The sequence below is a fragment of the Mustela nigripes genome, chromosome 3 (genome assembly GCF_022355385.1).
Source record: "Mustela nigripes isolate SB6536 chromosome 3, MUSNIG.SB6536, whole genome shotgun sequence".
Taxonomy (NCBI): Eukaryota; Metazoa; Chordata; class Mammalia; order Carnivora; family Mustelidae; genus Mustela; species Mustela nigripes.
Genome location: NC_081559.1, coordinates 43791295 through 43809747, shown reverse-complemented (window position 1 = coordinate 43809747; position 18453 = coordinate 43791295). Strand labels below are relative to the sequence as shown.

Sequence of the window (18453 nt, the reverse complement as noted above, 5' to 3'; positions counted from 1 at the left end):
CAAAGTGATGTTCTAGCAACTGGGACATGGTGGCCTGATCCAAACTGCAGTGTCTTCACTGCTTCTCTAAGCCCTATTAATAGGATCTTCCCGTTTGATAGGGCCTGGATGTGCTCACACAGCCCACACTCACTCACCCCATGCTCACCTATCCCACACCCCCACGCTCACCCACCCACACACTCACTCACACACACTCACCCATGCACACACCCACACCCCCATACTCATGCGCACACTTACCCCCACTCACTCACTTATGCATACATAATCATGTACCCTCACCTATACACACTCACCCCTATACCACCTACGCTCAGTCATACACAATCACACAGACTCATTCACACATTTACCCCACACCCACACGCAAACTCATTCAAACACACCCGACACACTCACCCGTACACACACTACCCCCACACTCTCACCCCACACTCATACACACTCGCACACCATCACGCTCACACACATCCCCCACACTCACACATTTACACACCCATACCCTCACAACCCCCCACACTCACATGCATACACACACGCCATCCCAAACTGAGACAATCTGGGTTTCCTATTTTGTAATCTGCCTTTTTCAATGAACTATACTGAGAAGATTTTCCCAAGTATTTAATTTTAGGAAACTCTTCTCCCATCATCTGGATTTAACCTAATTGAGCATTCCTCTAGTGTGGGCACAGAGGATGTTTCCACTCATTCGCTCGTATAAATAACCCAGACTGCAGTCCTTCTGCGGGTCTCCGCTTATGTCTGGGGGATAAATTCCTCGGAGGCGAAGCTACTGGGATAAACATTTTGACTGACATTTCACGTGGGAGGACTGAGTTCTCCTCCAGGAGGGCTGTGTGCCCATCCAGCCCCAGGCTGTGTCCTCCTCACAGAGTGGACTGTCCGGTCTGCAGAGGGGTCAAGTGTGGCAGCTGCCCCAGGAGGACTTGTGCCCTGATGGGCTCATTACCACGAGCCACTCTGGGAACAATACCTTCTTGGCCACGTCCACTTCCCAAGTCCTGTTCCCTTGGGGTTTTTTTGTTTTGTTTTTTTTTTTTTTTTGATTTTGACTTCCAACCAATTCTTTTTCTATGGATTTCCATGACAAAGCTCTGGAGATCGGGCTGTTTTTTCCAGCTCAGGACACAAATAAAACTAGTTAATCTAATTTTTCAAAGTCAAACTGCCCTTAGCTTCCCCATCCAGCTCAGTGGGAGCCGGGTGAGAGGGGGTGTGAGGATGCAGGTGAGTGTGGGTAGTTGTGGGAATTAGTGTGTGATTGTGTATGAGTAAGTATGTGGGAGTGTGACGTGAGTGTGTGGGTGAGCTTGTGAATTTTATGCATCTGTGTAAGGGTGCATGTGAGTATGGGTGTGGGGTGTGTGTGTGTGAATGGGGATACGAGAGTGTGGGGATGAGTATGTGTGTGAGGGGGTGGGGTGAGTGTGTGAGTGTGGGGGTGTAGGCTGGGTAAGTGTGTGTGTGCGTGGGTGAGTGTGGGCTGGGTGAGTGTGGGCTGTGTGAGCACATGCCCCAGGCCCTATCAAACAGGGGGAGATCCTATAATATGACTCATGACTCATGGGAGCAGCAACGACACTGCGGTTTGGATCAGACGGCCGTGTCCCAGTTGCTGAGACATCACTTAGTGGTCCCAGGAGCCCCTTGATGTGGGGATGGGAGAGGTAGGCTTGCTGGGGTATTCCTGGACCCCCATCCAGCTGTGGGACTAAGCAGGCTCTCTTTGTGGGCTTCCCCACCCAAGATATCAGAGGAAACCAAAGAAGGATGGTGCCTCCCACCCAGCCTCCCTATCCCTGGGACCCTGCTGCTGGGGGCAGGCACTACATGAGAACACAGGGAGGGTGACCTTGTGTGACTGGTGTGCAGTCCTCATGGCCCCTCTGTACTTAGCAGGTAGCCCTGGGACAGACCCCTGAGGAAAGCAGACCCCTGAGGCAGAGCAGGGCAGGCCGAGGGAGCATGGGGGGCCTGGTGTTGCTGCATGTGGGTGTCACCCTTGCACCCTGGGCTCACTGGACCTGAGCATTCAGTGCCCTCGGGGGGGGGGGCTGCAGCTCCTGCTCCCCCTCCCACCCCAGAACGGATCCCCAGAGACTTTTGGTGGGGAGTGGCAGGGAGCTTCACGCCCCTCTGCTGACCAGGCCACCATGCTGTACGCAGCAGCCTTGGGATGTCCTCCAAGGCAACCTTGGCAGGTGCACGTTTCGCACACAGCTCTCTGATGGCGCTCTGGCTCCCCGCCAGCCCCTCCCTGGAGGGTGGGCTACCAAGAACAGGGACTCCAGGAACTGTTCTCAGGCCCCTGGAAACTCATTTTCCTTTAAATGTCAACTGCCTCTTCAGTAACCCTCAGAGAGGTCCCCATGCCCAGGGATGTGGGACAGAAGGGGCTGAGAGCCAGTGCTGCCTGAGGTAAACACGGAGGCCTCCTTGGCCTCAGGAAGTTGGGGCTGGGGGCCGGGATGGGCTGCCAGAGGCCTCCTCTTACCACACACAGGTGCACACCCTGCTCCCCCTCCACCCCCTGACACAGACACACACATACACACAAGCAGACCTGGTCCTTGGCTTTAAAAGGCAGACCCGAAGCTGCCATTACAGGTGGACTGAGACCGTCCGTAGGAACAATGGCCCACACCCTAGCTTTGGGAACAAAGCATTTTTCTCAGGAGCTCCTGGGACACCCGGCCTTGCTCTGTGTTCTGATTGGTTGGGCTTTGGAGATGCTTTCGTGTCATATCATTATCAGTTCCCAAAATTGTCCCATCTTGGAGAAGTCAGGGAGAACCGAGGCCCTTGAGTTTGCCGAGTGTCCTGGATTGAACACTGGTTCCCCAATTTGTGTTCACCTGGAACCTCAGAAGTTGACCGTATTTGGAAATAGAGTCTTTGCAGATATAATTTGTTAACTTCAAATGAAGTCATAGTGGATTCAGGTGGACTCCATCTAACATGACTGGTGTCCTTAGTAAGAAGAGAAGATGGAGACACACAGAGAGAAGGCAGCTGGGACTAGTGGGCACAGCTATGAGCTAAGGAATGCCAAGGAAGGCCCACAAAGACCAGAAGCAGGAAGAGGTAGGAAAGATCCTCCTCGAGAGCTTCAGAGAAAGCACGGCCTGCCAGCACCTCGATGTCAGGACTCCTAGTATCCAGAACACTGGGAGAATAAATTCTGTGACTTAAGCCATCTGGTTTGGGTTCATTTGTTAAAGGCAGCCTTCAGAAATGAATAATGAGGGGCGCCTGGGTGGCTCAGTGGGTTAAGCCGCTGCCTTCGGCTCAGGTCATGATCTCAGGGTCTTGGGATCAAGTCCTGCATCGGGCTCTCTGCTCAGAGGGAGCCTGCTTCCTCCTCTCTGTCTGCCTCTCTGTCTACTTGTGATTTCTCTCTGTCAAATGGATAAATAAAATCTTAAAAAAAAAAAAGAAATGAATAATGAAAGCCTTTTGTTTTTTATTCATTTGCTTATTTATAATAAGGTCTCAATCATACTAACAATATAAAAAGTCTGCCTCTAGTCATGCAATTTAAGCACCTTATTTGCTGGCATTTGGTTTCTTGCCCTCTGCCCTTGGCCATGAATGCAGACTGGACAGGAAGTGCGCTGGCCAGGGTAGAGCTCTGCCTCCATCCAGCCACGCACCTGCTCACTGGTGACCTGCTGAGGAAACCTGAATGCTCTCTCGGGTTCCTTCCTAGCAGAACTATTTCACAGGAAGGAAACTCAGAGATCAGGTGCGCGTATACGCAAATGTACTTATAAACACACATTGCAAAGTCAAACCTAAATATTGAAAAATTATCCACCGGAGCTAAGCTATGCAATCAGCATAAATGTCCGTTGGCCGATGAAAAGTTAGCATGTGATATAAGCACACAATGGAATATCATCCATCTTTTAAAAAAAAAAAAAAAGGGAATTCTCTCCACGGGGCAGCATGAAAGATAAACTTGGAAGAGATTGTGCTAAATGAAATAAGCCACCTGTATGATATATCTGAAGTTGTCCACTTCGAAGAAGCAGAGAGTAGAATGGTGGATGGTGGGCGGGGGGGGGGGGGGGGGGGGGGGGGGGGGGGGGGGGGGGGGGGGGGGGGGGGGAACAGGGGGAGGAGAGAGGGGAGGTGCTAATGGATGGGCCGAAGGTGCCCGTGAAGCAAGCTGATGGGCTCCGGAGTTTTGCGGCTCAACCCCCGACCTACAGAGCACATTGTATTGTACTCTCAAAAATGTCTTAGGAGGGTAGACCTTATGTTAAGTATTCTTACGACGGTAAAAAGGAAACTAGCAAAAAGAACTTTGTCTTTAAAGTCAACACCCGGGCGCCTGGTGGCTCAGATGGTTAAGCATCTGCCTGCTACTGCCCCTCGGAACAGTTTGTTACTTAAACTATAACCCCTGGAGGATTTTACTAGTTGCCAAGCACATTTAGATGTGGCCTTAAGAAAAACCTATACTGGCAACAGATCTTTGGGGAGAAGGACGAGACGATATACGACCGCGAAGCTGGGCAGCTGGGGATGCCTGGCTGGCTCAGGGCAGAATGCCGCCCCTTCACAGAAGCCGGGCAGCCGGGAACGCCCGGTCAGCTCAGGGTGGAACGAAATACCGCCTGCTTCCCTTTTTCGTGATCGCTCCTTTCTCTTCCCAGAAGCGCCCGTTGTTAGAGGAGTCCTTCGAATGTGCTTGTTTAACTATAAACTTTATCCTCCTTCTTGCTTGTCCGCAAGATGTGACTAACGTTTGACCTTCATCGGTACTCCAGTTGGCTAGTGTTTCTATCCAATAAAAGTGAGACTGTGGAGTTGCTCGTGGCAGCAGTCTTTTCGACTGTTGTCCCCTATTCCCAATCTCTTGCAGCTGACTTTTTTGTGCCTAATTCTCCCGTCGCTGACTGGAAACGGCATCTGCCTTTGGCTCCCGTCATGATCCTAGGGCCCTGGGATCGAGTCCCGCATCGGGCTCCCTGCTCAGCGTGGAGCCTGCTTCTCCCTCTGCCTCTGCCTCGTTCTCAGTCTCTCGTGAATAAATAAATAAGTAAATACATAAAAATCTTTAAAGTCAACACCCAACTTTCGTGTACTTTAATACACGTTTCATGAAACCACCAAGATACTTAAAAATGATCCTTCTGTTCTCTTCCATTAGCTTGGATGGCTTTAAAGTGATCACACTGTTCAGTGGTGGTACTGTGAAGTGTTTCTGTCCTAACAACTGTAAACGAGGGCGCTGCCCCAGGGCCCCTGCTGCCACCCAAACCCTGTGGCCTTATCTCAGGGCAAAACATCAGGGGCTGCTCCCCAAATCTGGGCGGGTGAGGTCAAGGGAGGCCTGCTTTCCCAGGAGTCCTTTTGGCCGGTGTGCTGGCCCAGGGACCCTCTGACCCCAGGGTTCTGCCCAGCCTTCTCAGAGCACCTCCCTCACAGGGCTTCCCTCCCTGGCCTTTGCCCTGATGCCTGCAGGCACCCGGACCAGGACACATCCCGAGCTACCTCAGTACCCTTGAGGGGACACCCTGCCCTCATCCCCATTTCATGGATGAAGGACATGGAGGCACAGAGGGGGCAGGAGCAGCGAGGAAGGGGGCTCACTTCTGAGGCTGAGCTCGGCCTCTTCTGCTAGGTTTATTGTAATTACTTCTTCACAGCTATGATGACAGGAAACACATTTTTTGAAGGTTTAAAAATAGGCACACAGTTATTTTTCCAGAACACCCAACATTCTGAACTTTATGAGATGTGGTAAAATCTCTGAGCAGACCTTTTAGATTCATCTGCTCTGAAAACACGTTCTTACACATACAACGGGCCTCTTGACTTTTCAGTGACCGGTTCTCTTTAGTTTCCTGTTCCTGTGACAACGGCTTGTGAGGGGCTTCCTGTTAAGACGTGAGCATCAAGGGTCTGCTGTCCCATGAAAGGTTACTCTCCTCGGTCAAAGCCGAAAGATCTTATTAATCTGCAGCAACCGGCACCAGCAGAAGAGAGCATCCGCCTAGAAGAGGCGTGAGGCAGCATTTCCACCAAGCGCAACCCCACAGCAGCCCCCTACTGCCCGGACCCAACAAACCCACGTCTGACTCTCCCACGAAGCCACAGAAACCGGACTTATTCCTCCTGGAATGTCACCATGTTTGTTAGCACGCACACACACACACTGCACACACCTCCCACACACCACATACCTACACCTCACACACCACACACAACATATACCTCACACACACCACACATACCTACATCTCACACGCTACACACCATACACACTATACACACCACACACACATCACATACCCTGTATGTACCACACCACCTACCTTACAACTCACACACCTCACACACACCTACACCTCACACACATCATACACCTTACACATACCACATACGCATATACATCACACACCTTATATATACCACACCACACATGCACACACCCACACCCACCACACATATGCCCACATACACCCACCACACGTACCTCACATGCACACACTCACATCACACATTATCAGACAACCCACAGCACACACACTACACACATACCACACACCTCACACACATTACACACTTCACATATACCAACCCCCTCACTCCCCACCTACACATACCATGCACCCCTCACACCACATCCTCCCACACCACATACATCGCACACATAATCCCCACACACCTCACATACACCCACGCACTCACATCACACATACCACACACATACCTCATGCCAGCAAAGCACTTAGGAAGAAGAGGGGGTGCCTGTCCTTGAAGATGCCACAGCCCTAAAGCTGATTCTGGAAGGATTCCTCACTCAGCCCCGGTGAGGCAGTGGGGCTACGTGGGGCGCTAATCACCTACAGGGGCCTGAGGATGATGGGGCTGCCCTGGAAGCTGGGGGCCTGGGTCCCTGTCACCAGGAGTATGATCTTGGACAAGAGGGACTCCTTGAAAGTTGCCTCTGGATCAGCACTGATGGGAGCAGGACCTGCAGGCTCGTAAGACCAGTGCCTTTAGTGGATCCACACGTAACTAATGACAGGACAAATGACTAGCAAGGTCAGGCTGGGGGCTGTCCTCTTACCTCTGGTTCCTGTCCCCTTTGCTCTCGGTGACGGTGTTTATGAAGACCTCCTCCAGCCCATGACACCCCCTCCTCGCCACCTCCTGCTCCTGAGGTCTCGCCCGTAGCCAAGACCCATGGACACCTGGAGCCCCAAGCTCTTCATCCACCAGCTTCCTTGCCTATAGCCTGAACCATAACCCACTCATACCACGGCTTCCTCGGGGAGGAGGCAGAGATGAAGGGACACAAAGGCCCATTTCCTTCCAGCTCGTGTGACCCCAAGTGTACAACATGTGAAGACAGAGGGAGCTGGGGCCTAACACTGCAGCCTGACCAGCCCCTCCCCGAGGTCCTCATATGTGGACATGGAGTCCCTGTTGGTTCCTGAGGTGATTATCCTGCAGTTAGGATCACTTGGGCTCCTTTCCTAGAAGGCAAGACCATGCTGGGTACCCACAGTTCAGCGCAGAAGCTTGAGAATCTCCATGAGGGGAACCATCTGCAAACCAGAGGCTTGCCCGTGCTGGGACAGCAGGTGCCCAGGAAGAGGCTAAGGGAGTCCGGTTGGGCACTAGGCTGCTGAGTGGGGTGGTGGGTGACCCCACGTGGTTGTGGGCCATTGTGCTGGACATTCTAGAGGTAAGGGCGTTGGGCCCGTGTTTGGGTGGGCTGGCCTGCAGGGCAGAGGGAGACGCTGAGGCTGAGGTGTGTGTGTGTGACATCCCATCAGTCATCCTGAGAAGGGGCAGGTCCTGGGCCAGGAGGCCCTGGAGGGCAGGGCAGGCTGGGCGCTGCAGGAGCCTCAGAGGACAGGTCAGAGCTTAGAAGACATTGGCGAGGAACAGCATGGAATCTCCCTTGGCAGATTCAGAAACTTCTGGAAGGAAGCTGTAAGCACAGGTTAGAAAGAATTGTGAATGGGAGAGCAGCAGCTGCCTGAAAACAGCCGGCAAAGCCCTCGGGGACAGAATGGAGGTGGGTACCTGGACCTGAGTGCTGGTGAGGCGTCTCCGAGGAGGGGCCCCAGCTCGGCAGTGAACCGCAGTCCTCAGGGCTAGTGGTTCCAGCTCCTGTGGTGAGGGTGAGGGAGCGTGGGGGCATCAGGGTCCCTCAGATGCCTCTTTGGGGCACACAGTTCCTCAGCTTCCCATCATACCCCCACAGGACCCTGGGATGGTCTCTTCACACAGAGGCAGATGAAATCTGAAGGGGCTGGTGTTTCTCCAACCTTCTTCCCTCAGGGATCCATCCCCAGAAATAATAATGCTGCCCACATTTGAGGACATCCTTTTAATCACAAACTGCTTATCCAGAGTCTGGCTTGAGGTTGGGACACTGGGAGACAGAACTTGGGACCCTCCCCAGGTACAGTGATGGTAACACTCCTGCTCCCTCCTAGCACTGGGGATCCCCACCACGGTCGCTTTGACCTCCAGCCTTTCTGTGCTAATGCCTGTACTGCAACCACCCTGAAATTCTTCTTACTCTTTCTGGAGATAAGTGAGGGGGATCGGGGGCCTGCACTGACCTTAGGGCCCCAGAAGCTCTCCCCAGGCCAGGCTGGGCCTCCCCACCTTCCCCGCCTGGCCCCCCGGGGCTGCGCGTCTACACGATGCCCTCCGGACGCTTGCTCCTCCAAACCACCAGCGCTGTCACCAGCAGGGTCACCAGGATGGGCACCACGATGAAGGGACAGAGGATGTTTCGGGGCGGGTCCCGCACAGCCCTGCCAGACACAGGGCAGTTTTTGAAGTAGTGCTGGTGGATGGCCACGAAGAACGTGTCCACAGCCGCGTTTGGCCAGAAGCAGTTCAGCTGGGCCGCCACATTCCTGGTGCAGTCTGTGAGTTCACTGTAGCTCCTGCAGATGGGAAAGCAGCTTATCAGCCCCTGAGTGGGCTGAGGGCCATGGGAGGACCCAGTCGCCCACCATGGTGAGCACTCGCGGAAGTCCAGGCCCAGAGGCAGCAGCCCTGGCTGTAGGAGAGGGGGGCCCCAGATGGGGGCTCCCCAGATGTCCTGCACGTGGCCAGGCCCTGGAAGGTGAGCGGGGTCTTAGGGCCATCCCTCCCTGCTTCCGGGGTGCCAGGGACTAGGATGCCACATGTAAGGGCAGCCTGAAAGGTAGGCCAGTCAGGCCCACTCAGACAGCAGCCTGGGTCAAAAGCCATCCGCACACAAATCCGCAGCTTCTCCAGCCTCTCCCCATGCCTGCCCCTTGGCTTGGAAGGCAGGGGCCTCGTCTCCCAGCCCCCATCTTCCCACTCTCACTGGCATCTCCCACAGGGTCCATCACCCTTCGTTGTATGGAGGGACATATGTATCATGTGTAAGCGCCGTGCGGACAGGGCCTGCCTGCTTTGCACACCTGTAACCCCAGAGCCTGGAAGAGCAATCAGCACACGCCAATCACCAGGCAGTTGTTACTTTCTTTCTTTCTTTTTTTATTGTGGTAAAATTTAAATAACACAATTTCATTTTACTATTTTAACCATTTGTTAAGTGCACAGTAAGGGGCTGTAAGTACATGCATGCTGTCATGTAGCCATCAGCACCATTTCCAGACCTTTCTCAGCTTCCCTAACAGAAACTCTGTCCCCATGAAACACTGACTTCCCGTTCCCACTTCCCACCCACCAAGCAGCTTTTTGTCTCTGACTGTGACCACTCTAGGGACCTTGGGTAAGTGGAATCATAAGGTATTTGTCTTTTTGTGATGGGTTTATTTCCCCAAGCAAAGCGTCCCTAAGGTTCATCATGTGGTAGCAGGTGTCAGACTCCTTCCTTTTCAAGGCTAAATCACGTTCTGCTTGCACCTACTTCATCTTGTTTATCCATTATCAATGGACAACCTGGGTTGCTTCCACGTTTAGTGACTGGGAGGAACACAGCGGGTACAAACACGGGTGGGCAAACATCTCTTGAACACCGTGCTTTCAATTCTTTTGGGTATACTCCCAAGTGTGTAACTGCTGGATACGGTGGGTCTACATTTAACACTTTGGGTAAATTAAGTGAAGAGTCAATATGGGGGGAAAGGAAGATGTAGTTTCCAGAAGGGAAACCACTTCTGCTTCTGCTTATCAGGTAGAAAGCTGCAAAGTGTGTTGCTCTTACTTGAATGATAACAAAACAAACAAACAAACAAAAAAAGCCAAAGAGACTAGGAAATGGTATGTTTTCTGGAATCTGTCAGAGGTCTGAGACTGCAAAGCAGTGAAGTAACTTATTTCAAGCCAGAACTGTCCCACCTGGGGCCACGCGTGGGAAAGAGACACAGCTGCCATACCACATGCGAGAAGAAATCCACTTGTAAAAAACTGTCAAAGGCCAACTGTGGACTAGAAGGTCAGTTTGGAATTTCTGGGGCCCCAGACACACTGACTCATCACGTCTTCCCATGAGGCGCCAAAGGGCGTTCCTGAGGACTGGGGCAGGCAGGAGACTGGCTGTCACACTTGGCCAGGCACACTACGTTTCTTGAATACTTCTCATGTAAGAATTGCCAGCCTTAGACCCCTGGAGGAACAGGAGGGAACAGACCCATAGCCCTTCTGACATTCCCAGGCCTTTCTCTCCCTGGGAGCAAAAGCCTGAAGCTGCTGAGGGAAGGATGGTACAGCCCGTCAGCCCAGGACACAAGAAAGATTCACAGTGGCTGAGGGAGGGATGGGGAAAAGACTGTCTTCCCTTGGGAGAGCAGGAGGAACCCATCCTGGGCCTAGGATCCTGGGTGATACCAAACAGAGGTCTTCTGCCGCTGGGAGGGAGGCAGGACTCTCCCTGCCAAGGCCCCACAGATACAGGGCAGGGTTTGGCCACCATGGGAGAGGCCCAAAGGCAGGGGCCTGTCTGAACTGAGGCTCTGCTCCCTCATACGGGCATAACACAGACTAATAAGCAGTAACCATCTGCCGCCCAGACAAGGTGGGGAGAGACCCACTGTGTGTGGCCCGGGCATGCAGGGTGGGATGTTGCACTGAGGACATGTCACCAGGCCCGACTCTGAGCCCAAGGCTGCAGCAGCCTGTTGCTAGAGGTGTAGAGGGCTGTGGTGTTCTGAAACTCTCTGCGGCAACCACAAGCCCTAAGCCCAGCCCAGTTCCTGACAAGACTGACTCAAAACCCCACCCGAACAGCCTGGCAGGAGCAGCTCACTCATTTCCAGGTAGAAACAGTAGTTGCCTCAGTCTCGGCTTTCCTATACATGAATGTTCAATACAGAATCACGAACTTTCATTCCAAAGAACAGAAACCAAGCAACCCCTTGTCAAGAGATACATCAATCCACAGAATCAGACTCTGAGATATCATAACTATCATGCAGTTTTCCTCAAAAGGAAAACTATGATAAAGGGTCTAAGTGGGGAAGGTAGACAACAGACACAAACAGAGAAGTTCAGCAGAGATGCAAGGTATAGAAAACAAACAAACAAACAAACAAAGAGCATCAGAGAGAATTCCTTTGATGGACTCATCAACAGACCTGACATCTGAGGAGTGAACTGCTGAATCTGAAGGTAGGTCAGAAATTACTAAACAGAAACACAAAGAGAAAAAATAGAGCATGTCTGTGGCGAATTAATAACACTGCCAATGTTATCAACTCCAGTTTGTAATCTGAGTGTCAGAAGGAGGAGAAGAAATGGGGCAGAGGGGCCCCTGGGTGGCTCAGTTGGTTAAGCATCTGCCTTTGGCTCAGGTCAGAGATCCCAGGGTCCTGGGATCAAGACCCACATTGGGCTCCCTGCTCAACAGAGAGCCTGCTCCTGCCTCTCCCTCTGCCCCTACCCCTGCTTATGCTCTCTTTCTCTCTCTCAAATAAATAATACAATCTTAAAAAAAAAAAAAAGAAAAGAAATAGGACGGGAAAAGTTTTTAAGAGATAATGGCTGAAAAATTTCCAAAATTAGTGACATATCAAATTGCAAATCCAAGAAGTCAGAGAGCCCCAAATAGAGCAAAAACCAAAGTGACAGCAACAGCCAATAAACAGCCATATAGACACATCAAATTCAAACTAGCAGCAGAAAACCAAAGATAAAGGGAAAAAAATCCAAAAGAAAAAAATCCTAGAGCCTGTCAAGAAAAAATACACCTACGGAGGAGCAATGACAGGATGTCAGCAGACTTCTGAGACTGTGCAGGCCAGGGGACAATGGGGTGACAAAGTGTTGGGAGTGGCAGTGGGAACACACCTCTGTCTGCCCAGAATTCCACACCCAGCAAAAATAGCTTCCACATACGAAGTTGAACTGAAGACTGAGAGAATTCACTGCCGGCAGATCTGGGTTAAAGAAACGTTTGAGATTTTCAGTCAGAGGAACATAGCAAGATGAAGAGCTCTGTGAAAAGTAAAAATGAGGATCTTTAAAAGATATATTTCTGATCTTCCTGATTTTTGATGTAGAAAGTGAGTAAAGGGAGCAGAGACCACAGAGAAACTACCCAAGGAGGCTTGAAAAGGCTGCATGGAAAAGGCCAGGGTGTCTCCAGCCTTGAGCACCCCACTATGTAGCTCCTTTTAGACTTGAAATCGCTAAGTCACTGTTTTCTCTGCCCTGGCTGCTCTCTGGGTCACTGCTGCGAGCGCACAGGGACCATGGGGCCCCCTCAGTCCATGTGGGAGGGCAGGGTGTGGAGGCCCCAGGAGGGGGAGAGTGGGCTGAGGCGGCAGCAGCAGACCTGCAGGGGTCTGCAGGTCTGCAGCCACCAGGGTGTGCGGTTTTTCCAAGTGAGCAAGGACTCATGTTTCAAGTAAAAACAGAAGTGGGAAGATTGGCAGGAAATCCTGACAGGCTGGGTCTCACTGGGTGAGGGAAGAAACCAGCATGCATCCAGTGGCTGGCCCGGGGCAACGCTGAATGTGTCACATATTGTAAAAGCCCCAAGTCCAGCCTTCTGGGCTGGCTGTTGGTCAGCCACAGGGTTACGTGTTATAAGTTCTGGTTTAAATGACTGCCTTCTCCCCTGCCTCAGGCCCAGCAGACCCATCCAGTCAGCGGGACCAGTGACAATCCATCCTAAACATCGTTCCCCATTTTCTGTGCCTAAAGGAAAGGAGATGGGATATCCCTACAAAGAGGGGTTGGGGTTGCCATGTCTGGGCTGGCCAACCAGGATGGGGAAGAGCTCCCGACCTAAGAGACAAGACTCGTCAGACCCCACACTGAGGCCATGCGGAGGGTGAGCCTCTGGTGGGCTATTCTGGGATCAGGCGCTTTCTCCTTGAAATGTTATCCCTCCAGTCTGCAAAGCCACCCCTGTCTAAAAATATCTCTAACATGCAGTTGGCCATCCACATCCTGTTTATTTATACAGAAGTGACAGCTGAAACTTTCAATAAATATTTCGAGCCCTGTCAGCAAGGGTGTGATAAGAGAATTCCCCTCAGAGCGCAGACATTCTTCTCTTCAGCAGAACATAGTACTGACTGAAGGGCCCAAAATAATCATGAAAAATATTCTTGCCTTAACCCTCTATTTTCAGTTCTCACGTAACTGAACAATTACATTTTTTGTGTGTGTGTGTCTGAGTCTTTCTATTCTGGGCCCTTAAGCAAACTTTGCTTGGCATGTTTCTGAACACTATGGTGGGAGCTTCCCATATACTTGGGTCCCAAGTCAAGGGTGCCATGACTCACGGGTGTTTACTTATAGACAAGAAGGCCGATGCCCACGGATGCCCCAGACAAGTGGTGTACTCTGGGGACACTTGTGGTTGGTGTTTTCCCCAGCTAGTCCTGACCAGCCCTGATGTGTGGGGTATCTGAGTTTGAGCCCTGACACCCCACAGACCTGGATTCAAATCCCATCTCCATGACTTATCATGCGTGATCTTGGGGATCTCATGACCCCTATCAGAGTGAGCCCTGGCCTCCTTCTATTCTTTTTTTTTTTTTTAAGATTTTATTTATATATTTGACAGAGAGAGATCACAAGTAGGCATAGAGGCAGGCACAGAGAGAGAGGAGGAAGCAGGCTCCCTGCTGAGCAGAGAGCCTGATGCGGGACTCGATCTCAGGACCCCAAGATCATGACCTGAGCCGAAGGCAGCGGCTTAACTCACTGAGCCACCCAGGTGCCCCTCCTTCTATTCTAATGAGGAGACTACCTGTCAGGGTTACAGGGCAGATCAAGTTAAATGAGGTCAAGGGCCCAACATACAGCAGGTGCCCAATAAATGCATGTTACTTCATCGCTTCCTCCCAGACAATTGGCATGTGACTCCTGAAGTACACGCTTCTTGTTCCATCAGCTTGAGCAAACGCTGACCAGACAACACGTGTCTCAGCCTCCAAAATCGGAGGAGGAAGTGCTTTTGGACTTAGGTTTAGCTCATCTGCCTCAGTATTTGCCTCCACCTGTCCAGGATCATGTATTGTGCAGGGTTTCCAGTGGCTCTGCAACCCCCACCCCCGTGGGGAGGGGAGGTGGTGGCCTGGCAGCCCGAGTGAGGTTGGCCTGAGAGCCTGTCAGAGTGCCAGATGACACGGGACAGGGAGTGGGAGAAGCCTGTGCGTGGCTGTGAGACACAGAGCCAGATACCCATGACGCCCCTGGTGAGACAGCTCTTCTGGAAATCCAACAACTAATACGCATCTGTGAAGAACTTTAACCTCACTGTTTAGGGAAAAAAAAAAAAAAAGTGACTCCTAGATTTAAAAATAAGATTGCACTGACAACAGTATAGTGGAATGAGGGGAACACATACATCATCACTAATCAATAAAATGACATTTTTCTGGAAGGCAATTTGGCAGTACGTGTCAATGACCTCAGAACTGGGGATACCCTCTGACCCAAGAATTCTGATTCTGGGAATTATCCTAAAACAATACCATAAAATGTAGACACATGTCATGTAACGAGATGTTCACTGCAACTTTCTGATTGTGAAAAACAGCCAACAGTTGGACAGGGGTGAAGGAGACTGCTTCTAAAAGCTTCCCCTGTGCTCCTTCTCCTGGGGGCTCCCAGCTCCACCAACGGTCTCCACGGCCAGCTCCAGCCGCAGCCTTTCAGGAAGACCACCAGAGGGCGCTCCTCCTAGGCACTTCCTCTTCATGGCCTCTCCTGGGGATGCTTCTCCTGACAGCTACCTCCTCCCTTGAGCCTCTCCCCTCTGTCAGCAGCCTGACCTGTCCCCACCGAGAGGCTCCCCTGTCCTTGCTACCTACCCCGTGCTGGGAGGGGTGTCCATACTCTGCAGGCTCCTTGGCTCGTGGGTCAGCTGTGACACTCCACACCTGCATGTGAAACTCACTTCTGTCCTCATCCAGCTGTCAACACAGCTGACTTCCAGGCTATCCCTGCCTCAGCCCCATTTCCCACCACCTGGGAAACCTTGCCCAGCTCCTGAGCCGTCATGGGCTTCTCCTTATCTCCTCCAGAGGTGTCCCCCCTCTTCCTGTGTGGCTCTATCTCTAGGCCCAGGAGTAGGCAGAAGTGACTTGTCTTCATGGGTTATTACCCACCCTCAACCATGTCCTGTCCTTCTCACTGGCTACATGCTAGCTTGGCTGGCTAACATTTCTGTCTCAGGATATTTGCACATGCTGCTTGAAAGGTCTTTGCTTTCTGCATGGAAGGCTCCTAATCCCATCTTCCCAAGGCCAACCTTTTCTCATCCCTCAATGGAAGGACGCCAAGAGCGACATTCCCACTGTGACAGTGTTCGGAGAGCTTCCTGGTGTACAGACAGCCTATAGGAGGTGTCAGAAGCACAAGATGGAGTTGACCACACCTTCAAGTCGGAGACTTTAACTCCCTTTCAGGGCTGAGCAGATTAAAATCTATATAATGTGAACAAACCACATTCTCTGAAGTATTGTGATGTGCCTGGTCGGCAGAGAATCAATCACCTTTTCAAAGGTCACAGATTCTACTGCAGCAGGAAAGAACAATAACAGAAGCCCACAGCAGAAACCGTACATCAGTAGTCTTTGACTACAATATTCAAAAGTAGAAATTAGTAAGAAAAGGATAAGTTAAAAAAAAATCAACTGTCCAGAAATTAAAGATGACTCCTATAATCTTGAGGTCTGAGGAGAACTTGACAATTCATTTCGCACTATTAAGAAGACAATGGCAATACTATTTGTAAAAGTTAAGGGGATGAAAAAAAAAGTTAGGGGATGGCCCACAAACAATCCTGAGAAAAATCCGCTCTCCTAAACTTACTTACTAAACAAAAACATATGAAAATACACAAAGAAAGTCTCCAAATCAAGACAGTTTAAAAAAGAACAGCAAAGTAAATTATTCCAAAGGATAAATCATTTAAATGCCCTACTAATTGTTAGAAACAAATAATTAGGGATATTTTAAAAAATAGTAAAATGAATCAGCAAATTAAAATGCTGATTCTTTAGAAAAATAGTTGCAGTGAAACCAGCCATATTTCTAAATCCTATAATGTAGAAGAAAAGTAGGGGTGGGGCACCTGGGGGGCTTAGCTGGTGAAGCATCTGCCTTCTGCTCAGGTCATGATCTCAGGGTCCTGGGATGGAGTCCCACATGCACTAGGCTCCCTGCTCAGCAGAGAACCTGCTTCTGCCTCTCCCTCAGCCGCTTCTCCTGCTTGTGCTTTCTCTGATAAATAAAATTAAAAAGAAATAAAGTAATTCTCTATTAACATTCCCATGTATCTCTCATATTTTTAAAAAGATTTTTAAAAATTATATTTATTCATTTGAGAGAGAGAACAAACAAGAGTACAAACAGGGGGAGGGTCAGAGGCAGAGGGAGAAGCAGGCTTCCTGCTGAGCAGGGAGTCCAATGCGGGGCTTGATCCCAGGACCCCAGGATCATGACCTGAGCCAAAGGCAGACGCTTAAATGACGGAGCCATCCAGGTGCCCCTCACTGATTTCTGATTTCTGATTAAAAAGAAACAACCTTGTAAAACCACAAAGAGTTTCTTTTCTTAATGTGATAAAAACTTCTCCCACAGCAAGGGCACATCCCATTCATTACTGGAACCCTGGGGGCATTTTCATCACAGGCCAGGGGGACTTCATCTTCAAGTGGTCATGTCTTCTCCCTTGTGGTTTCCGCCTCTGGGGTCAGGGCTCCGACCCACAACTGGATCGTCACGCGCAGCCTTTCCTAGGCAGGACGGGGCTGGCCACCCCTGGGGCTACTTCCTCTGGTGATGCAAAACCACACAGCGTCAGGCCTGGAGTGAGCGTGCCAGGCTGGCTCATTGCTACAAAGGGCCTTGGACCCTAGGGAGACCGGGGGCCCCCCCAGGTGGCTAACTGAGCCCACGTGGTCTCTATCTCTGTGGGCCCCCACACAAGGGGACTCAGGAGCTGGCCCTCTTGCCCGGAGGTAGCACAGGATGGGACATCTTTTGTTTTTCTTGATGCTGGGGGATGTCAAAGGAAGTCTGTGACCAGGCCCAGGGACAGGAGGCCTTGAGCATCTCTGTAGCCCAGGGCTGAGCCACAGTGCTCAGACAAGAAGGCTTTGGCGTTACTGTGACCATTGCATGCAAACACGTACTGGAAAAATGCATCTTTCCAAGGTTCCTCCCATGGTGGATCTCCTTATTTTGTAGAACGGGGACCCTGGACATCCTGGCAGACCTGTGTGCCCAGGGAGCTTGGCCCACGACTCGCAGCATTCACGGGCACAGACTCAAGGTCTCTACCAACACTCAGGCCAAAGAACCGAAACAGCTCAACAGGCTTCATACAAAACCCTGTGAGCAGCGGAGGTAACTTCACATCTTGTCAGCTCCCTGGTCAACAGTACCTCCCTGACCCCTGGGCCCTGGCCAAGGGAGGTGGGCAAGTGCCATTGCCTCAGAAAATGAAGAACATGAACAGAACAGAGAATAAACCGCCTCGGGAGGGTCCCAGGGAAGAGGGAGGCCCATGGAGACCGGCTGGCATTTTCACTCTGGCTAGGAGGCAACAGTCCCGAGAACAACTTGCACCCCACCCCGGGTGTGCGTCAGCTGATAAACAGCAGAAGGGGGTCAGGGAAGAGCTGGAAAGACCTGACCCTGCGAGGCCACTGTGGAACACAGATGTGGGACAGCCCTCTGTGGCCTCCTCGAGCCAGTGCTCCCCCTTCCCACCCTGCTGGGTCTTTGGCTTCCCATCTCCTGGCCCGAAGCCAGCCTGGGCTCCCAACCCCAGAGACATTCCACAGGGGAAAACCGCAAGGCAGCGGTCTAGGGTCACCCCACTTCAGTCCCTCGGTGTTGGCCCAGAAAGATGCTGCCTGGGGGAGGGCAGTACCCTTTCACCCAGTACAGATGAGGTCCTGAGGGCCCTGCCCCTGGAAGTGACCCCCACACCCCCCATCCCAACGGCATGTGGGTGGTAGACACTGGGAGCCTGAACCTGGC

At 51.5% G+C, this 18453-nt stretch overlaps 1 protein-coding gene across 1 annotated transcript in view; it reads right to left on the bottom strand.

Annotated features, from left to right (window-relative positions):
- Nucleotides 1-8368: 8368 nt before the first annotated feature.
- The window catches only part of RAMP1 (receptor activity modifying protein 1), a 42933-nt gene continuing 32848 nt past the window's right edge, over nt 8369-18453 (bottom strand). Inside the window, exon 3 of the mRNA XM_059392729.1 lies at nt 8369-8954. Coding sequence (XP_059248712.1) covers nt 8699-8954 — 256 coding nt within the window. The 3' untranslated portion in view covers nt 8369-8698. The remainder of the gene's footprint in view (nt 8955-18453) is intronic.